Source organism: Mastigoproctus giganteus, chromosome 14 (assembly GCF_048544385.1).
Source record: "Mastigoproctus giganteus isolate SK-2022 chromosome 14, ASM4854438v1, whole genome shotgun sequence".
Lineage (NCBI taxonomy): Eukaryota > Metazoa > Arthropoda > Arachnida > Uropygi > Thelyphonidae > Mastigoproctus > Mastigoproctus giganteus.
This window is the reverse complement of record NC_143588.1, coordinates 75,964,215-75,984,563: the sequence shown is the minus strand read 5'-3', so window position 1 is coordinate 75,984,563 and position 20,349 is coordinate 75,964,215. Positions and strand designations below refer to the sequence as shown.

Below are 20,349 nucleotides of genomic sequence, written 5' to 3'. Positions count from 1 at the left end.
ACAGAAGGTTTCTAGGTAGTTTAAGAGTTGGCGGTTAATTGATTTTTCCATTACTTTAGAAAGAGTAGAAGTAATTGCAATGGGACGATAATTGAATGGGATGGATTTGTCACCCTTTTTTAGGAACTGGCTGGATATGAGCAAATTTCCAAGCAGAAGGAAAAACACCTTTGGAATAAGAAAGTGAAAAAAGGCAGCAAAGAACAGGAGTAGGTTCGGGAGTGCAGGTTTTGAGAACAAGTGGAGAAATACCATCAGGACCTGGAGTTTTCTTAGCATCAAGATTCGTCAAAATCCTTCTGACATCCTTTTGACGGAAGACCACAGGAGGCATGGAATGGAGTGTGTTGGGAATGGTGGGAGGTGTTTTACCAAGATCATTAATACATGAGTTGGAAGAAAAATGGGATGCTAGCAGGTCAGCTTTATCCTTGGCTGAAGTGACAACAGAATCATCTGGTTTGGACAGAGGTGGGAGCAGAGATTGGCAAAAGTTGCGATCAATAGCTTTGGCAAGAGACCAGAATTGTTGGCTACCATTAGGGCAAGACGCAAGTTTTCTACACTTAGCCTGTTCAAAATCTAGTTTTGACTGATTAATAACTGCTTTAGAATTGTTGCGAGCTTTGGTGTAGGTTATTATTTATTTATTATTTGGTTTTTAGGAGCATTAGCAACTAAGGGCATATTGCTCCGGGATATGCGGTGGTCATTCCCTAACCTTTCCGCATACTCCATATTTGGTGGTTACGGGCTCGAACCCCGGTCTAATCAAGAAGCGTGTGCTACGCACTGCTGCTCCTTCCCACCTGGCTAAGTAGGTGTCTTTTTGGTGTAGGAAAAAAATGAAACTGAAGAATTAGAAACAAGCCAATTACGATACGCAATGTTCTTCACTTGAACAGCCTTAGCACATTTATTAGAAAACCAAGGTTTAGATAAAGGATGAGATTTTAAAGTGGAGTGTTTTGAAATAAAGGATTCCATTCCCGCAAGAATAATTTCACTGACACGATCTGAGCAAATGTTGATATCAGAAGTTTTGAAATAGTATTCCGACCAAGGAAAAGAAGAAAAGAAATCTCGCAGGTCATCCCATTTTGCATCCTTGTAATTCCAAACAACACGAGGTTGGGAATAGCCATGAGATAAAGGCTCCATTGGAGAAGATACAATCACCAAGTTGTGATCTGAGATGCCTAAAGGACCTCTCACTTCGACCGTGTACTTAGAAGGGTTGTTTGTGAGAAAAAGATCAAGCGTATTGGCTGTATGGTTAGGACTGTCCAGTATTCTTGTAGGAAAATGAACAATCTGTGTAAGGTCATTAGTAATTGCAAAAGCCTCAGCATCTTGACCAGCTGGGTCGGTGTGACTAGAAAACGGAAGCCAGCTGGAGTTGTGAACATTAAAATCACCAAGGAAAATTACCTCACTGTTAGGAAAGTTGGACTGAAGAAAGTCAAGTCACAAAGAGAGGAAGTCAAAGAGCTCCACGTGATAAGTGGAGTTGGGAGAACGGTAGAGACAACAGGTGAATTTGATACAATGAGGTAGAGAGATTTTAAGCCAGAGAAGATCAAAAAGAGGAGATTTCAAATTACCAAGTCTCTGACAGGGAATATCGGAATGGACATATGCACAAGTACCACCTTTGAGGTGAAAGTGATCATACAGCAAATAATTTGGGCAACTGAGATGAGCAGTAGATGAATCAACCGATAACTGAGATTCTGTCAGAAAAAGTACGTGGGGTTTGGCAGACTACAAGTGGAAATAGACATCGTTGAGATTAGAATTGAGACCACATATATTTGTGAAATGAATTAGGAAGTGTTTGGGAGGTTTAGATCTTTTCACAGATAAGCTTACTCTAAGCTTACTTAGTTTGGCAATTCATTGTGTATTCAATAGTAAGAAAAAGTGGGCGGGACATGCTGTATGAAGCAATGAAATTTTTGGATATGGCATACACGTGGTAAGAATATACCCAGATCCTTGACATAACGTGGCCTCGACAATGCCCACCGCATACACACTACTCTGACTCGCTCCAGTCACTATCTGGCAGAGTAGAGGTAGCAAGATTATACATCGCTGATCCAGAAGCCTCCTCGTGAGTTACCAATAGGTTCGGACCAGTGTACTAACTAGTGGCCAGCCTGCGAACACCGTTTTAGAGCTGTACCCTTGAAATGTAAGGAGACTGGATCTCGCCACGATGTTCTTCATAACCTCAAAAGTCATCAATCATACCGCATGATGGAAGAGATGGGAAAGGGTTGACCGGAACTTAGCTCTGGAGACTAAACATGGGTTCCACCACTTCAAGCCTCCAATAAGCAAAGTGGTGGTATTGTACCGGTTGATGAGAGTCATCTACCACCTAGTACTGCCTGGTAACACAGAGGGGCGGAATTCCTCCATGTGGTGTGAGCACCACACCTCGACCCCTGCTTATGTTGGTTCACGCCTGGGTAGTCACCCACCATGTGCTTATGCATGGAGGTTATACCCAGGATTACTTACAGTCCCACCATCATGAAGGTACAAGTAGAGGATTTGGCTGTCACAGACCATCCAGACTTCACCGAAATTGGGTCCACTTGACTTGAGTGTCATCCGAATATCAGTTCCATCAGCATTTTAGACTCCCAGGTAGCCAGTACAGCTTGTCTTGCATATCTGAGAGAATGTCTGTGACAACCTCCAGGACCGCTATTCTCCACTATTGCTGATGTTCCACAAGGTTCAGTTCTTTCTCCCACCCTTTTCCTCTTGTATATTAATGACCTTCTTCCATTAATTGGAAATCCTATCCATAGTTTTTCTGATGATTGTACATTGCATTCCACCTTCCTGGTTGAGAAGCCTTGCCCTGTACAAACAGCTTCAACTTCTCAAATAACCACTACCAATTCCATAAATTTCTGATCTCCAGTGGGGTCAAATTAACTTGGTTAATTCCGATCCTTCTAAAACTCAGTCTTATCTCACAAAGGATTCTTCTGCTTGTATGCTCATCTTCGATGACACTCCGATTGCTAGGCAAGGTTATATATCTCTATTGTGGATTACCTTGATTTATAACCTCTCTTGGCATAAGCACATTACAAATATCTTCCTCTGCTTTTAAAAAACTGGGTTTTCTCTTTCGCTCTCGGCGTTACTTTTCTTCCAAACAGCTCTTCACTCTGTACAAATCCCAAATCCATCCTACCATCAAATATTATTCCCACATCTAGGGCAGTGTCCCCAAAATCTTTCTCAGGCTTCTAGACTCCATTTAAAAGAGGGCAGTTAGGTTAATTAATGACTCATTTCTAACAGTCTCTCCACTCTGTGTCTCATAGACATTCTGTTTCTGCTGCATGCCTTTTCTATAATTACTTCCAAGGGCACTATTCTTCTGAGTTGGCTTCTATAATTCCTGCTCTCTTTTCCAAACCTGTACAAACATGTACTGTAAGTCAGCATCCTTTTACTCTCCAAACTTTAAAAACTCACATAACCAACTTTTCTTCTTCCTCATTACAGGTGAAATTCACGTTACCTCCATCATTCTCCCAACCCCACAAATTACTTGGAACTTTTTTTACTTTCTTTCTTTGTGACTCTGATGTTCACGACTCCAGCTGGCTTCAGTTTTTAAGTTATGCATCCAGCTAGTCAAGACACTTAGGCTTTTGCTATTACTATTTCATTTCCCTACTAGAATACCAGGCAATTCTAACTACACAATTAACACTCTTGATCTTTACATAATCAGAAACCCTACAAAGTACACAATTAATGTCAGTGGCCCTCTAGGCACATCAGACCATAACTTGGTGATGGTCTCATCTTCAATGGAACTGCTCGCACACGGCCATTCTCAGCCCTGTGTCATTTGAAATTACAGGAATTTGAAATGGGACGATCTGCACGATTTCTATTCTTCTTTTTCTTGGTTGGATTATGTTATTATTACATGTTAATTTTCTAATCCTAAATGTATGCTCAGATCATTTCAGTGAAATTATTTTTGTAGGGATGAAATCCTTTGTTCTGCATTCTACCCTAAAATCTCATCCATTATCTGAAACTTGGATTTCCAATAAATGTGCTAAAGGCTGTTCAAGATAAGAAAGTAGCTTATCACAATTGGATTGTATCCAAATCTCAGATTCATTTTCTGAATACACTAAAGCATGCATCAATTGTAAAACAATTAATCAATCCAAACTCAATTTTGAACAGGCTACAAAAGTATAAAACTTCATGTCCCAATGTAAATTGAGCAATCCGGTCTTTTTCCAAAGATACTAGCTACAACTTCTGTCTATCTGTACTCCCATCTCTGTTACAACCTGATGGTTCTATTGCAGCTAAGCTAAACATAAAACTTACTTGCTGGCATCCTATTTTTCGGCTAACTCGTGTATCAACAATCTTGGTAGACCAGCTCCTACCACAGCAAATACACTCCACTTAATGCCTCCTGTGGTCTTATGACAGCAGGATGTTGGAAGAATTTTGAACAATATCAATACTAAAAAAGTTCGAGGTTCTGATGGTATTTCTCCACTCATTCTCAAAATCTGTGCTCCTATTCCATGTTACCTTCTTTCACTTTCTTATCCTACTGGTGTTTTCCCCTTTTGAAAATTTGCTCACACCTAGCCAGTTCCTAAAAAGGGTGACAAATCCCACCTGTCCCATTATCGGCCTCATGCATTTACCTCTACTCTTTTCAAAGTAATGGAGAAATCCACTGACTGTCATCTCTTAAACTATTTTGAAACTTTTCATCCGACTAATGATTACCAATGTGGATTCTATCGGAGTCAATCCAATGGCAATATACTGACTTATGTTACTTATCTTTGGACAAATTCCATGGAAAAATTTTGTGAAACACAAGTAGTTGCTCTTGACATTTCTAAGGCTTTTTGTTATGTCTGGAATAAAGGTCCTCTAAAGAGGTGCCATCTTATGGACTATAGACTGTCTTTTTTGCAAGTGGATATGCAGTTTTCTCTCTGGCTGCTCTCTGCAAGTGATGGTAGCAGATATCACTGATTTCTAACCTCTCCAGTAATGCTGGATGTTCTCCAAGGTTAAGTTCTTTCTTTCAATTTTTTCTTCTTGTATATCAATTAGTTTTTTTCCACTGATTTGAAATGTTATCCATAGTTCTACTGATGATCACACTCAATATCCCATCTTACATTTTGAGAACTCCTGCCCTGCACAAATGGCCTCAATTCATAAATACCCACCACCAATTCCCCAAATGCCAACCTTTGGGTAATTCTCCAATGGTGCAAAGAAAACTTAACTTCAATCCTTCTAAAACTTAGTCCTGCCTTATTTCATGCAAAAATCAGAGTCCACTGCTTCTATGCCCATCTTCGATAACTTTCAGATTCCTAGACAAGATCTCATATCTTTATTAGAGATTACCCTGATTTCTAATCTCTCTTGGCATAAGCATATCACAAACATTGCTTCCTTTGAACCAAAAACCTCAGTTTTCTTCTTCTTCTTTTTTTTCCCTCTTGGTGTTACTTTTCTCTCACAACTACTACTCACTCTGAAATATCTCAAATTCGTCCTACAATGAAATACTGTTCTCACATCTGGGGTAATGCCTCAAAACCTCTCTCACAAGCTTCTGAACTCCATTCAAAAGATGATAGTCAAGTTAATTAGTGACTCACGTCTTAAAAATCCCCCCCTCCAACTCTGTCATACAGACATTTCAGTTTCTGCTGAATTCTGTATATATTTCCACAGGCACTGTTCTTCTATATATACTTTTATATATGTTTTAATGGAAGCAACATTTTAAGATATTATTAATAATAATATATAAAAAAAATAAATAAATAATAATAATAATAATGAATTATGGACCTGGGATACTGCTATATGCAGAAAGTACCCAATGACCATATCTACATAAGTTAGTAGTCGTGAAGGGCAATGTGCTAACGTTACGTTACTGGTAACGCTAGTAGTAGAGAATAATCTCCCCCCCCCCATATCAAATTTATTAGACCCCTAAATTTAACTGTAAAGTCCAGCTATAGGATCGAAAGAAATAATCGGTCCATATTTATTTTATGCCAATCCAAGTAATGGTTTCCATACTGCCAGAAGTATGGTGTTTGTAGACAGCAGTCATGAGTGCTCATTGTTGAGACTGCACGGTCTGAACACTACGGTTCTGACAGTGGGGAAGATGTCCCATCTGCTTTACAAAATAGATATCGCCATCCTCAAGAATTATTAGCGAGTTGGACTAGGAGAGTTGGAAAAGAAGCTTCCTATATCTAAAATAAAGGTAATCCCTGTTGATTTATAATATAATAGAATATAGGAATTATCGAGCACTTAATAGCTCTCAATTATCAAATATATATATATATATATATATATATATATATCTTTTAATTTTAACATTAAACGTTGGTACATCTTGATTTAAACATGATAGACTTTTTTATGATGATTTTTGGAATCAGCATGTTTCTTTCCTCCAGAATCATATTTTCATTGTGGAGGTATGACAAAAAAATATTTTTTGTTGGGTAGTGTAATTATAAGACCTTACCTTCTTGTCTGCTTTCTTCTTTTTGCAAGTGAAAGATGAGTAAATTAGAGAGAGATTTATAATCTTCATATGACAGCCTCAATTTCTGTGTCTGTTTTTCTTTTGTGGCTGGTAATCTATCTCTATCTGCTTCGACCTCAGCATGGCTTTCTAATCCATTAACACCATTAACAACTAGAAAAGTGAAATTATTAATATTTATGTTAATTTCAAAAACATTTTCATATGATTTAAAATTTTTCTATAGTAGACTGAATTATAATATAGAGAAACCTCTCTAAAGCAGACACCACACGATCAAAAGAACGTGTCCACCATAGGGAAGTATTCACTTTGCAGAGATCAGCATAACCATTTCAGTAATCAAAAAAAAAAAAAAAAAAAATGAACTTCATTGTAACTAGTTGCTTGATCAAAATTTTTTTGTTATCATTGTACATATTCAATTAACTTTTAATAAATAACTTTCAGTAAAGACAATTTTACAGCATTTCATTTTCATTAAGGACAATTAGATTACTTACTAGTTTAACTGATATTCATTGTTTTTGCCAACATAGAATTTTTTTAATATAATATGATACATCCCCTTTTGATGGATCAAAATCCCTCCCAGTAGCACAGCTATCCTTTTCGGGACCGGAGGCAAAGAACATGTTCGGGCCCCTACTTAATTAATGAAAATTGCAAAAACAGGAGACAGCCAAAGACGCTGGGCCCCTAAAGGGCCCAGACCCAGAAGCAATTGCCTTGCTTGCCTATGTAGTAGCTACGCCACTGATCTCTCCCTCTAAGTTTCTGCATACAAACTTCAAGAAATTTCATTCCTTAAAAAGTTAACACTCAATTAATGCACAGTAATTCCCAGGAAAATTTCAAACACTATTCAAGGGCAACAGACACTACTGTTGCTAAAGCAGTTACAAGAGTAATGGCAAGCATCACGTTTTTTTGAAATACAGCAGGCCCCCGTTATAACGCGGTTCGCTATACGCTGATTCGCTATAACGCTGTTCTTATATTATGACCCGTATCTGACTATAACGCTGTCACAGATCACTATAACGCTCTTTTACAGATTACATTTTTGACATAACGCAATCGTTTCATTTGATGGAGTCGATAGCTTGAAAATGAATAGCAAAACAGCATTAAAACGTTTCCCACGCCGACTTGAGAAATTTTCCCACGCTCAGTGAAATTTTCTCGCCCGCTAATTTAGTTTCAGTACAGTGACTTGTTACGTAGTTCCGAGATCAACATTTTAAAAAATGAACAAGTATATTGCTTGTAATATTTGCGTTATATGCATTTATCCGAAGTCTAGTCATCACTCAGTAGAGTATTAGATATCGTGCCTAACGGAAAGTTTACTTAAATATTGTATCGTAATTAATTCAACCAACGCAGTTACATTTTCGAAGAGCTAATAATGACTGATAGGAATGAAAAAGCAACAACGTCTGGGCGCAGTACGAAGACTATAAATGTAAGAAAAAGACTGAATTTAAAAATTAAATTAGACGTTTTGAAGCGAATCGATTCCGGTCAACGACAAACGGATGTGTGCCATAATTTAGGACTTGCAACTTTAACTGTAAGAACAATTATAAAAAAATAAAGAATTAATTTTTGCAGCGGGAAAGATAGCTGTTCCACTGCAAGCAACTAGGACTAGGCCGGCTATTAGGATTGAAATGGAAAGACTAATTTTATTGAAGATAATATTCCAATGCAGAATTCAGTTAAGTTAAATATTAAAAAGAGAGAGAGAGAGAGAGAGAGAGAGAGAGAGAGAGAGAGAGAGAGAGAGAGAGAGAGAGATTAGCCAATATGATGATCTGAAGAAAACTCGCCTAAAAAAAAAAAAAAAAAATGTGGAACCATTTAAAACTGGTAAGGGCTGGTTGAATAGATTTAAAATCCAGGGAGAAGCCGCAAGTGCAGATCATGGAGCCGAAACTTTCAAAAAAGAACTTTTGTTAAAATTATTGAAGAGGGGTATTATGTGTTATACTTCTCAAGTTTTTAACATAGCTGAAGCAGGGCTTTTGTGGAAACGAATGCCTAAAAGAAGTTTCATATTGAAAGAAGAAAAAAACATGCCAGGTTTCAAAGCGGCGAAGGATCGGTTGACTTTATTGTTGGTTGTAACGCTGCGGGGGATTTAAAATTAATACCCCTTTTAGTTTATTTGGAAGAGGGCCAAAGTTCAACTCAAAATCCACACATTTTTCATGATTAAATTCATCAATTGAATTAAATTCATTATTTTAATTGGAATTTTAAATTTACTTTTGATACGCAAGTAGTTACCACATAATTATACGTATGCAATGCAGAATATTTTATATGTGCAAATATTTGAATATTAAATATTTTGACCGACATTTGTGCATCTTTTCATTACTGTTTATTATTCATTAGGAAATATCCTATGGCACCGACCGCAGCTCATAAATACGTATGTTACCTTATGGGAAAGCGGCGCTCGCTTAGCGCTGATTCACTTAGCGCTCTGTTTTTCCGGAACGAATGATCAGCGTTAAGCGGGGGTCACCTGTATACGGAATGTCCACAACCTTTACAACTGAAATGTTATTGTGTGAATAGGGTATATGATGCAAAGCCAAAACCACTCCAAAGTGATACGGATATCTTCGAGATTTACTCACCAATCAGAAAAAGTATGTAAGTGTTCTGAAGTAGATGCCAGTACAATTACAAAACTGTAATCACAGAGAAATTCACCAACAAAATTCCATCCCATTGATTTTGTCAATCATTGGCTTCTGTATGCACTGCAACTTGTATGGTTTCATTCTTAGACGGCGACTTAAGTGAACACATTAAGCTCACAACTGGCATGGCGCATGGATTTCCCTGGGTTTTGTGAAACATTCCTTGAACCAGCTCCACTGCACTCTGACGTTTTTTTCAGCTACTACTTCTGCAAGGATGAGTGCAGAAACAGGTATCCATTTTCAGTACACCGAATAGACCTACAATTTCGATTGTAGGTCTATTCGGTGGTCTTAAAGCCAGCTTGCTTTTTTAAACAGTGCTCAAAATTTACAATACTACAACTCATTAAACCAAACACACATTATATCTTCCTGTGGCTGATAAATTCTGCCATGATTCCAGTTTTGCAATTATGCTGCCATATAGTGCAAAGTGCACTTTACTGGTTGGTGAATAAAGACTTAAAGATAACCTCTATCAGCTGGAAGTGGTTTCAATTTGTATCACATACCCTATTCACACAATAATGTTTTAGTTTTGTAAAGGAGATTGGAGATAATCCAATCTCGTATACAGATTTGCTACAATCTTTTTTTTTTTTTTTTTTAAATTCTAGAAACAGCATTTCTCAGTATGGCAATTTTATTGTCTTGCTAACTGAGGTGCAACAATAGAATGTCATGGGACAGCCCAAATAAGTTTGTAAACATTCCTTACCAGCAGTGGCGAGCATATCAATCACACATTGTGCCATCTGTAATCCATGGCCATCACAAGACAAATTAGCATTAATATAAAAATCTTTAGCTTCATTTTCCTTCACTGCAAATGCCTGTTGACCAATGAAAATGTGCATGTATGTAAATTACCTTCAGAAGTGTTGCCATCTGGGGAGGTTCAAACACCAAAGGAACACCTATTAAGTATCTCCAACCATATTAGAGAGTGTTCATTTCAGAGAGGTCACTTAACATAATTTCTACTACTTGTGAATGGGACCCAAGCCTGAGTGTCAGGCTTGGGTCCCTTATAGAGAGATGTTCATTAAGGGAGGTTTCACTGTAACAGTACAGTAAGTTCCCCACATACATTCCAGGACTTCTTATGTAAGTTGAGTTTTAAGTAACTCGGGAATGACTAATAAAATATTGCTACTATATCCCTGATATGCCAAAATCACAAAAACCACATAATATCCTCAGAAGAATGAAGAAAAATAGTCATATATTTTTCAATTAATTAGTTATATATTTTTAATCAGTTCAATTAAAAACTTTATCTGGGAACAACGGTAAAGTAGCTGGAGTGGCACATAAGAACAGAAAGCATAAAAGGAAGAAAAACATATGTTATTGTACTGTAAAAACTGACATGTATTTCGTAGCCTTGGCTATTATAGTTGACTTCACTGGTGTCGATCCCTTCACCACTTCTCGTATTCTGTCCTTGTACTTTATTATTGTGTTCACTGTTGACACTGACAAATCTAAATTCCATGCGATACTTGTTAATGTTTGACCATTTTCATACATCCTTATTATTTTAATTTTCTGATCCAAATTGATCGCTTTCCTTTCCTTGGTAGATTTACTAGTACCCCTCTCACTTATTCTCTTAGTTGGCACCATGGTAACGGTCAAAATGAAATTTTCTGTAAAGAACTTCACAGGGTTAAGGCAGAAACACACTATTATCACCTCATGCAAGCTCACATTTTACTAAAGTATATTTCTGGAGGTCACTACCATAAAACCAATTTGCAGTTTCCTGCTTATTGGGCTTTTCTGTTAGTACAATCTATTATAAACCCATAGTAAACTTGATCTATTTTGCATTTGCAATAATACCAATAACTGGATTTCTGTGGGTTTTTACATTATTATGGTGAAATGTGTGTCCCCTTCACTGAAATCTTCAGTCATAAAAAAAAAACATCAATAAATTTTCAGAATCTTCTCTTCATTCCTATTTTTTAAGCTTGTTACTCCATATCTCATTTGTGCAATTTGTGCTTGCCATGTTCATCACTACTGATTGCTTATTTTCTTTCTTATTTTTTTTTTTTTTTTTACTGTTTTAAATTTTACAATCCTAAAAAAAAAAAAAAAAAAAAAAAAAAAGAGTGAAAAAAAATTTATGTAAGTCCAAAGTTAAGTAACTCGGGGACTTCATCATCATCAGTCATTTTCAATTCACTGCAGGATGAAGGCCTCTCCAGAAACTTCCCAGTTCCTTGTTTTGTGCAATGGCTATCCATTTACTACCCAGGAACTCGTGAATTTCACCTGTCCATCTCCTTTGTTGTCTTCCGGGTTTTCTTTTAGCTCTTCTTAGATACCATTCTGCTTTATTCTTAGTCCATCTGTCATCATGTCTTTAAGCTGTGTCCTCCCGAAGACCATTTCAGTTCTTTAATTTTGATAAGAATGTTCTTTATTTGTGCTTGCTGCCTAATCCATGTGTTTCTCTTCTTATCTAACAGTCTGATCCCTAATATAATTGGTTCCATTCTTCGCTGTGTAGTTTCCAGCTTCTCTTCCATTCTTTTGGTGAGTGCCCAAGTTTCACTTCCATAAGTCATGGTGGGGAGTATACATTGGTTCATTATTTTACATTCAGACAAATTGGGATATTGCTCCTCAGTATGTGACTATATTTTCTGAATGCTATCCATCTGAAATTTATTCTTCTCTTTACTTCCAGCCACTTATCATTATTACAGCTAATGACTTGTCCCAGAAAGTACATGACTCCACCTTTTCAATTACTGCTCCTTCAATGATTATATCCTGCGGCATACTTGTTCGTCATTACTTTTGTTTTAGCCATATTCATCTTTAGTCCGAAATCCTTACTAACTCTGCATAACTGATTAAGATTTTCCTCCAATTCTTTAGGATTGTGGCTTATGAGCAATGCCATCTCCAAATTGTAAATGGTTTAGGTACTCTCCATTCACATTGACTCCTTTCTGCAGCCAGTCCAATCTTTTGAAAGCTTCTTCAAGGGCAGCAGTAAACAACTTAGGAGATATTGTGTCTCCTTGTCGAACTCCTTTCTCAATTTTAAATTTGCTACTTTCTTCGTTTAGTCTAATAAAGTTGGTAGCATTCTCATATATTTTCTTCAAAATTATAACGTATGGGGTGCGTATGCCTTGTCTTTCCAGTGCCCAAAACATTGCCTTATGCTTAGGAATAATGATGTTTTAATTCATTTGCTTTCTCTATTAGCTGTGATATTACGTGAAGGTGATCCACAGTTGAGAATCCTGTCCTAAAGCCAGCTTGCGCTTTTGGTTGATTCTCATCAAGTATTCTTTCTAATCTGTTAGTAATGACCCTTGTGAACAACTTGTAGATGTAGGACAACAAGCTAATTGGTCTATAATTTCCAATTTCTGATTTATCTCCTTTCTTATGCAGCAAAATTATGATTGCATTATTCCACTCCTTAGACATCACACCTTTCCTAATGTATTTTGTGAAGAGTCTTGCCAGTTTCTGTGTCATGTCTCTTCCTCCCAATCTTCACCCGGAGCTTTCTGATTCTTCAATTTCTTCATTTCCTCTTCGCACTGACCAGGAGCCTTGAAGTTCTACACTCTACACGTTTGTTGCCACCAAACTGACATAACAGGGCTTACCATCGAGAAGATGTGCACAAGTGGATTTTAGGGAGGCAGGCCAACTGGACTTCTCCTAAATCTTCTAAAATAGAAAGATATTGGATCCATCAGTGTTTTAGACTGAGTGTTTGATAACACACAGAATGCCTGTTCCCCTCTAAGCCCCCTCTAAACTCAGGGGCTTACTGTATGCTAAAATGATAATTCTCCATAATTATCTTTTGGAGGGAGTAGTGGTTGGTTTTTTTTTTTTTTTTTTTGGCTGATGCTGAATAAGCTTGCTTTCTTGCATCATATGCCTCTACTAATGCTAATGCTAATGCTAATGATAATTCTCCATAATTATCTTTTGGAGGATATTCTTGTTCACTAAGAATATTCCCTACCATATATAAGTTATGATTTCACAATATGAGATGAATTATAAGAATACCTTTTTATGGAATCTGTTTTGCTTTATGTAATTTAGCTATGTATAAGGCCTCCATAGCCGAGTGGTCAGAAGCAGGAGTGCAGTAGCACATGCTCTTTGAGTAGACCGGGGTTCAAGCCCCTGACTGCTAAATACAGTCGATCTGCCAACCCGTACTGGACCAGCGTGGCAGATTCTGTTCCATTTCCCTCAGCATGAATTGTTGAGGAGGCTTCCATCCTGCAGTGGGTTGATAATGGCTGCAGTTTTTATGTCAGTTAAATCAGTCATAACTTGAGCTTATAGTGCTAATTCTTATATGATATAAATATTCTCTAATATGATACCCCGTTTTCTGTGTTCATTTTATTTTTATCACTGGTACTGTATCCCTTTCTGCTTTAACTTCAGTACAGAATTCTAATCTGATAACACTACTGACAACTAGAAAAGCGAAAAGTTATGACCATGTTAATTTCACAAAGGCTTTAATCTGATATAAAAAAGAAACTACTGAAAACTGAACTGTGCTGTAAGAAATGAGAAATGGTAAATCGGTCTACACAAAAGGTATTTAAAACCTTTTTTGTACTTAGTACCATGCATGGGGCTTAAGGCTGAGAAGACAGAACCTACTTGAGACATTGAAATTAGACTTCAATTTCTGTAGGTTGTAATTTTCAGGAAATACATGTGAAGGAACATTGATCCAGAGAACAGAAGTAGAAGGGATAAAAGAGGAATAGCAAAATTTAGTTCTGTTAAGTTTGGAGTTGAATAGTAAATAGATGGTGGCTACATGAGGCACATGTTCTGGAATCCCAGCCCCTAGTTCTGGAATCATTTATAACAGTGAAAATTTTCTTGATTCATTTTATTATCTCCTCTCAGAGCCTTAGAGAACTCAATCAGATCCCGTCTAAAGTGCCTGATTGTCAAGCTCTGTAGTCTGCATATTTGGAGTCTTTCTTCATACAGATGCCATTTTGCAGTTCTCACCAAGTGGGCTGCAAGTATCTAGACCATTTCAAGAAGTTTGATGGGTTTTTTTTTTTTTTTAGGTGAAATTTCCATACTCAGACAATATTCCAAGTGGGTCTTACAATTGCTTAATACCATAAGGGATTATGACCTCCCTGTCTCTACAAGAAAATGTTTAATAAGTTATCAATGTACACAGTGTGGTCACCTCCACTTTATTAGATGCAGTATTCTCAATCTCGCACATGGGATATACACAGAGTTACTAACAGTCCACCATCACAATGATGCAAGCAGAGGATTTGGGTGTGGCAGAACAGCTGAACTTTGACAAAATCTGGTCTACTTGACTCACAAGTGGGACCTGAATATTAGTTCCATCAGAATTTTTAGACTCCCAGGTGGCAATCATAGCTAATATGCCTGGAAGAATGTCTGAGACAAGCCTCATGGACCAAGATGAAAAACCAAGTACCATGATTCATCAATCCATGGTAAAGCTATCTAATCCCAGGAAGAACCAATTAGGATGGGTTGTGCACCAACCAAGTTGACACTGCATCACATGCTTTGATGTTTGGTTTGTGTCCTCCAGCTCTTCTGTAAAATCCATTGCTACAGCTCTCAATGTATCATCCTTGCATTAATATCAATTCCTGTGGCCATCTTGAACTCACGGTTGAAAGTATTTGATGAGGAGTGATGGGATCTACATGCCACTTCTTCAGAGCACCCACTTTCTGTCAATTTCTATGGTCTTTCTGAACATTTACTAGGTACTAATATCATAATGTTTAAATTTGGTGATTATGTCAGCCACCACTGACCTATGGTGTTTCAGTTTTGCTGAATGGTACAAACAGATTGATTATTAACATGATATCCTATGACAACCTCTTTGAAAGTCATTAAGCTGTAGGCCTCGACCCACCTACTGTATTTTGCTGATCTGTTTACATACAGCACAAACACAGTTGTTTTAATACCCATTCCTGAATATGTATGGTGGGTATGATTCATTTTTACAAAATCTGAGGGTGTCCAAATAGTTTTGGTAATATGCTGTATATTCAAATATCTTTATGCATGAGTAACAACAATGCATTTAGTTATACCAGTGGTTTTCAACCTTTTTTTAATAACGGCACCCCTACTCAATTTTCTTCCTGTTAGATCCGATTCTCTGTGTGTGTGTATATATATATTAAAAAAATATGTTATATGATAGTTATTACAATAATATAGCTATAAAAAAATTACAATTCATAATACAAATCATATATATACTGTATAATTTTATTCTTTATATAAAGGTACTAAATAAAGATCAATTACAGATCACCACAAAATTAAAAAGATACCGCACACCTTTTTATAATATATAAATTATAAAAAATGATAATAAATGAGTTTAAGTAACTTAAACCCAAATTACATGTCACCCCGGTTGAAAACCACTGAGTTATACCATTACCATATGCATGGAAATAAAAAGTGTAATGGTGGATGAACAAAATTAATGATAATTTGATGCACAGCATCAATTAATTACTGTCAGTTCAACATTATATAAAGGGATGTTCTACTGCAATAACATGTGAAATATGTATAAACACGAACCTTTACTGTAACAAGTGCTTTAGACTGCAGTAATTATGTAATGTAATTTTTATCATACATGTTTTTATAAATACACATCTCTTATTCTATTATTCTGTTTTAATTGTTGTTGTTGCTACTTGGCATATGCTAGCATTTTTCCACTCTTAAAAGTTATGGGAAAAAAAGCATATGCAATTGGAGTGTGTGGAAAGCATGACTAACACATTGCAACTTGACTTGCCTTTTGGGTTACACTTCTCTCGTCAGCTGAGCTGTGTACTCATAAAAGCATGGCACTTGATAAAATGCTGAAGTTACTTTCCGTCGAAAGGCACATTTTAAGATAAAGCTTTAGGTTGGACTTAAAAACAAAATGTTTTTACAAATGCTGTTGTTGTTATTATTGGTTTTTAGGAGCATCAGCAACTTAGGCCACACTGCTTCAATATGTATTATTTCTGCAGAAGTGTATGTCCACATGCTGATTTTTTTGTTGAGGGCCTGAAAAACCAGGATAAATCCTCCTCCCTCCACTTGAGATTGGCTAACTGCAGTTAGCCAATCTCATTTGAAATGATAAATGCCTGTGATAACAGGAGTCAGCAAAAGTAAAAGTGCTAGGAGATATCAGTTATCTTCACAATCTCTCTCTTCAACGTCCTTAAATTCTTGTTTCCTTCAGTAGCTGTGCACCTTTTAGCCTGAAATTTGGCCATAATAAGAATCCATCACGATAAGAAATTTTTTTTTTTTTTTTTTGATTTTTTTAAACTCTCATTATGGTAAGCTTCTATAGCATATCTTTGCTCTAGTGATGTTTAAAAAAACCAAAAAAAAAAAAAAACACCAGCATGGCCAAGTCAGTGTCACATTAAATATTTATTTTTTGGCAAAGAGAAAATGAATTAAAAAATTGCTTATAAATTCATTGCAATTTCATACAGACTAACACCAGGTAAAAAGTTCTCAGTTGTGAGCTTTTTTGTAAAAGTTTACAACTCAGAACTTCAGATACTAAACTGAATTATAAAAATGTAACTCTACTGCACTTTAAATTTAACTAGATTATAATTAGAGAAAATTTTTATCTTCTATTTCATATGCTAATATCTAACCTGGAACTTCTCCATTAACTTCAGCTACTTCCATATCTTCATCCTCTCTTTCTTCATATAAATGTATATCAGGTTGTTCTACACGAATAATAGATTTATTCAGGAGTCTATATGCCTCCCTCACATGTTTTGGCTGAATCTATTAATACATATGCAAAAAATATCGACCTGCTATAGCATTGTTACATATATACACAATTGCTGCATATATCACATTAGCATTAGGTTAGTAATTACATACAAAGCTGAATGATTGGCATGAATTAAATTTATAAGTGGATAAAACTAAATATTAATCCTACTGTTGGTCTGCTCAATAAAAGTTACTTCACTGGTCCTATAGAGTCTTTTACATTATTTCCATTTCATTTTACATCATCACTATTTCCATGATTCTGAGCATATTTTAAATGTTAGATATCTGATATGTAAATAAATGATTAAAAACTATAAGAGGAAACCTCATACCTTTATGTAGGACCGAAATTCTCTCAACCCTCACAGTTGAAGTATTATGTGATTATCTGATTATATGAATGAATGTCCCATATATAATATTAAATAAACTCAATTACAAAGACTGCATTAAAATTATATAAATAGATCCGTGTTAAAAGATTGTCATGTATTCAATTCTCATCCCAAAAATAACGCACCAAGAAAAAAGCCAGGGGAAGCCGACAGCCATCAACACCCCTAAAAACCCAACCAATGACATATGTCAACATGAGAACTAAAACAATTGTCAAATTAATCCTTAAGAAACATAAGATAAATGTATATCGAAATTAAAATATCTAAAAACCTAATATTGTCTAAACTTCTTATAAGGGACCAAACTTATTTATGCATGGTAATTCACACATTGGTTAGTATAAATAATCTCATACCAGGAATTCGATAGGTTTATGCATACAAAAGGGTGGACATCATCCACGAAAAACAATTTCCTTCTTGTGAGCATGGAAGCTACCCGAATAAGTTTGGTCCCTTATAAGAAGTTTAGACAATTTTAGGTTTTTAGATATTTTAATTTCAATATACATTTATCTTATGTTTCTTAAGGATTAATTTGACAACTGTTTTCAGTTCTCATGTTGGCATAAGGTTTCCTCTTATGATCTAATTAGTAAACAAATGAGTATAAATGTATTATTTCTAATCATCATTTCAAGAAGGACTGGCAATAATATATTTATTTATAAGAAAAGAAAAAAAATAAAATAATAATAATTTCTTATGTCTTGTGACTAGGGATGTCAAACCGGTTATTTGAGCATATTTATAACTATTCGATAACTGGTTATTAATGTCAGGTAACTGGTTATTTTCTTTTTTTGGTGTGCTATGAAATTTGAATGGTACTCTAATGGTACTGCATAATTGACAAGATTGTAGTTTTTGATAACGTAATTTTCTGAAAGAGCGCATATTTTGTTATACTATCATTCAATGCTACAAGCATTGCTGTCATGTTTCAATATCTTTTAAGAGATAACAAATAAAAAATAAGTAATCGAATGACAGCAAATATATTAACACTGTATGATATTTCTAGCTTTCCAATCATTTTACAGCATCATGTATAAGTTCATCAAGAAAAGATGCAACAGTTTTATTGTTTATATTTTTTGATGTATTGTGCTAGCACTGGTGAGTTTAGTGTTATTAAACGTGTAAAACATGGGCCTTTATTATTCAAACAAAAATAGATCACATATTCAATATGTGATCTCTGTGCATCATTATGCAGATTGACGTTTACTGTAACTGCAGTCAGTGTTTCTTCAGAGTGCCCTACACAACAGCTGCAATTTCATCTTTCAATTCTTCTACAATATGCAGACTATTCCTGTAGACCGTGTCCTCCAGGATTCTCCACAGGGAATTACTTGCCATTTGAATGGTCTTTGTCAGTACACTTGCAGGATTTGAATCCTACTCAGGGATTCAGTTTCTGCAGGTATGCTGACAATGATCATTCAATTTCATATCATCCAGGATGTCGATAGAGATGATGTTCACTTCCTTAATGAACATTTTAATGTTCATTAAGGAAGTGAAGAAACCTCATCTGCTATGTGGTCTTGCCCTATCTTATTGTAAAAATGTTTCTTCCACCGTGATTTTTTTTTTTTTTTTTTTTTTTTTTCACTTTTACGTTGCCTCAAGTTTGATGCTGTATAAACCTAAAAGTGTCAACTGAGCTGCCCCAATCAAGGGTATTTTTAATGATTGCTGGGAAATGTGTTGTCTGTTATGCTCCATGAGAATATTTAACATTGGATGAAATGCATATTGCATTTAAAGGATGTTGTGGTGGATTTAGGCATTATATTCCCAACAAGCCAGCAAAATATGGCATAAAGGTCTTCACTTTAATTGATGCCAGAACTTGTTAAATATTGAACAGGGAGATATATTCGGCAAACAGCCTGATGGCCCTTTCAATTTGGTGAACACTGACAAAGAAATACTTGTCAAAATGATATCTCCTTTTTCAGGCTTAGGAGGGAACATAACAATGGATAACTTGTTTAATAGTTACCTATTAGTCACAAGTAGGGATGTCAAATAACCGGAGTTTTTTAATAACCAGTTATCCAATCATTTTTGCACTAGATAACCGGTTAACCGACACATTTTTTTGGCTTATAGAAAGTAGTACAACAAAATGCTGCTGACAATTGCAATTTTTTTATTAATAACATGAACTACATAAACAAATCGATAATATAAAAGAAGTAAGTTAAAATATTTCTTTTTTTTAATCATATTTATTGCTACATAAACAAATCGATAATATAAAAGAAGTAAGTTAAAATATTTCTTTTTTTTAATCATATTTATTGCTTATTAAATAATAATTACAATTAAAACAAACAATATAAAGTTTGAAAATTTATTTTTTCAAAAAGTAGTACTTTAAGTAAACAAGTACATCTAAAAGTTCGGGATTAATTCTATTTCTAATCTTACTTTATATAGCTGAGCATTGTAGAAATAATTCATTCTGTAGCAGTGGAAGTTGGCTTTACTGTTAATAGAGCATTATGAAGGTTTTACATAGTTTTTGTGCGTTGTCCTGTACTTTCAAAGAATTTCATTTATTTCTGAATGTCATCAGTTTTCGAACAATTATTGGACTTAAAACAGCCGTCAATAGTTGCTCTTAATTCACCGACAAATGACATATCTATGTTAGTGTTACTATTTGTTTCGGTACTATTCGTCATAGTAACATTATTTTTAGAAAGACTTATCTTTA

The 20,349-nt window shown here is 35.6% G+C and overlaps 1 protein-coding gene across 1 annotated transcript in view; it reads right to left on the bottom strand.

Annotated features, from left to right (window-relative positions):
- Positions 1 to 20,349, bottom strand: part of Mcm6 (minichromosome maintenance 6) — a 144,174-nt gene that overhangs the window by 11,064 nt on the left and 112,761 nt on the right. Inside the window, exons 15-16 of the mRNA XM_090388414.1 lie at positions 17,082 to 17,220; positions 6,599 to 6,772 (exon numbers count right to left, since the gene is read on the bottom strand). Of these exons, the coding sequence (XP_090244540.1) occupies positions 6,599 to 6,772; positions 17,082 to 17,220 (313 nt within the window). The remainder of the gene's footprint in view (positions 1 to 6,598; positions 6,773 to 17,081; positions 17,221 to 20,349) is intronic.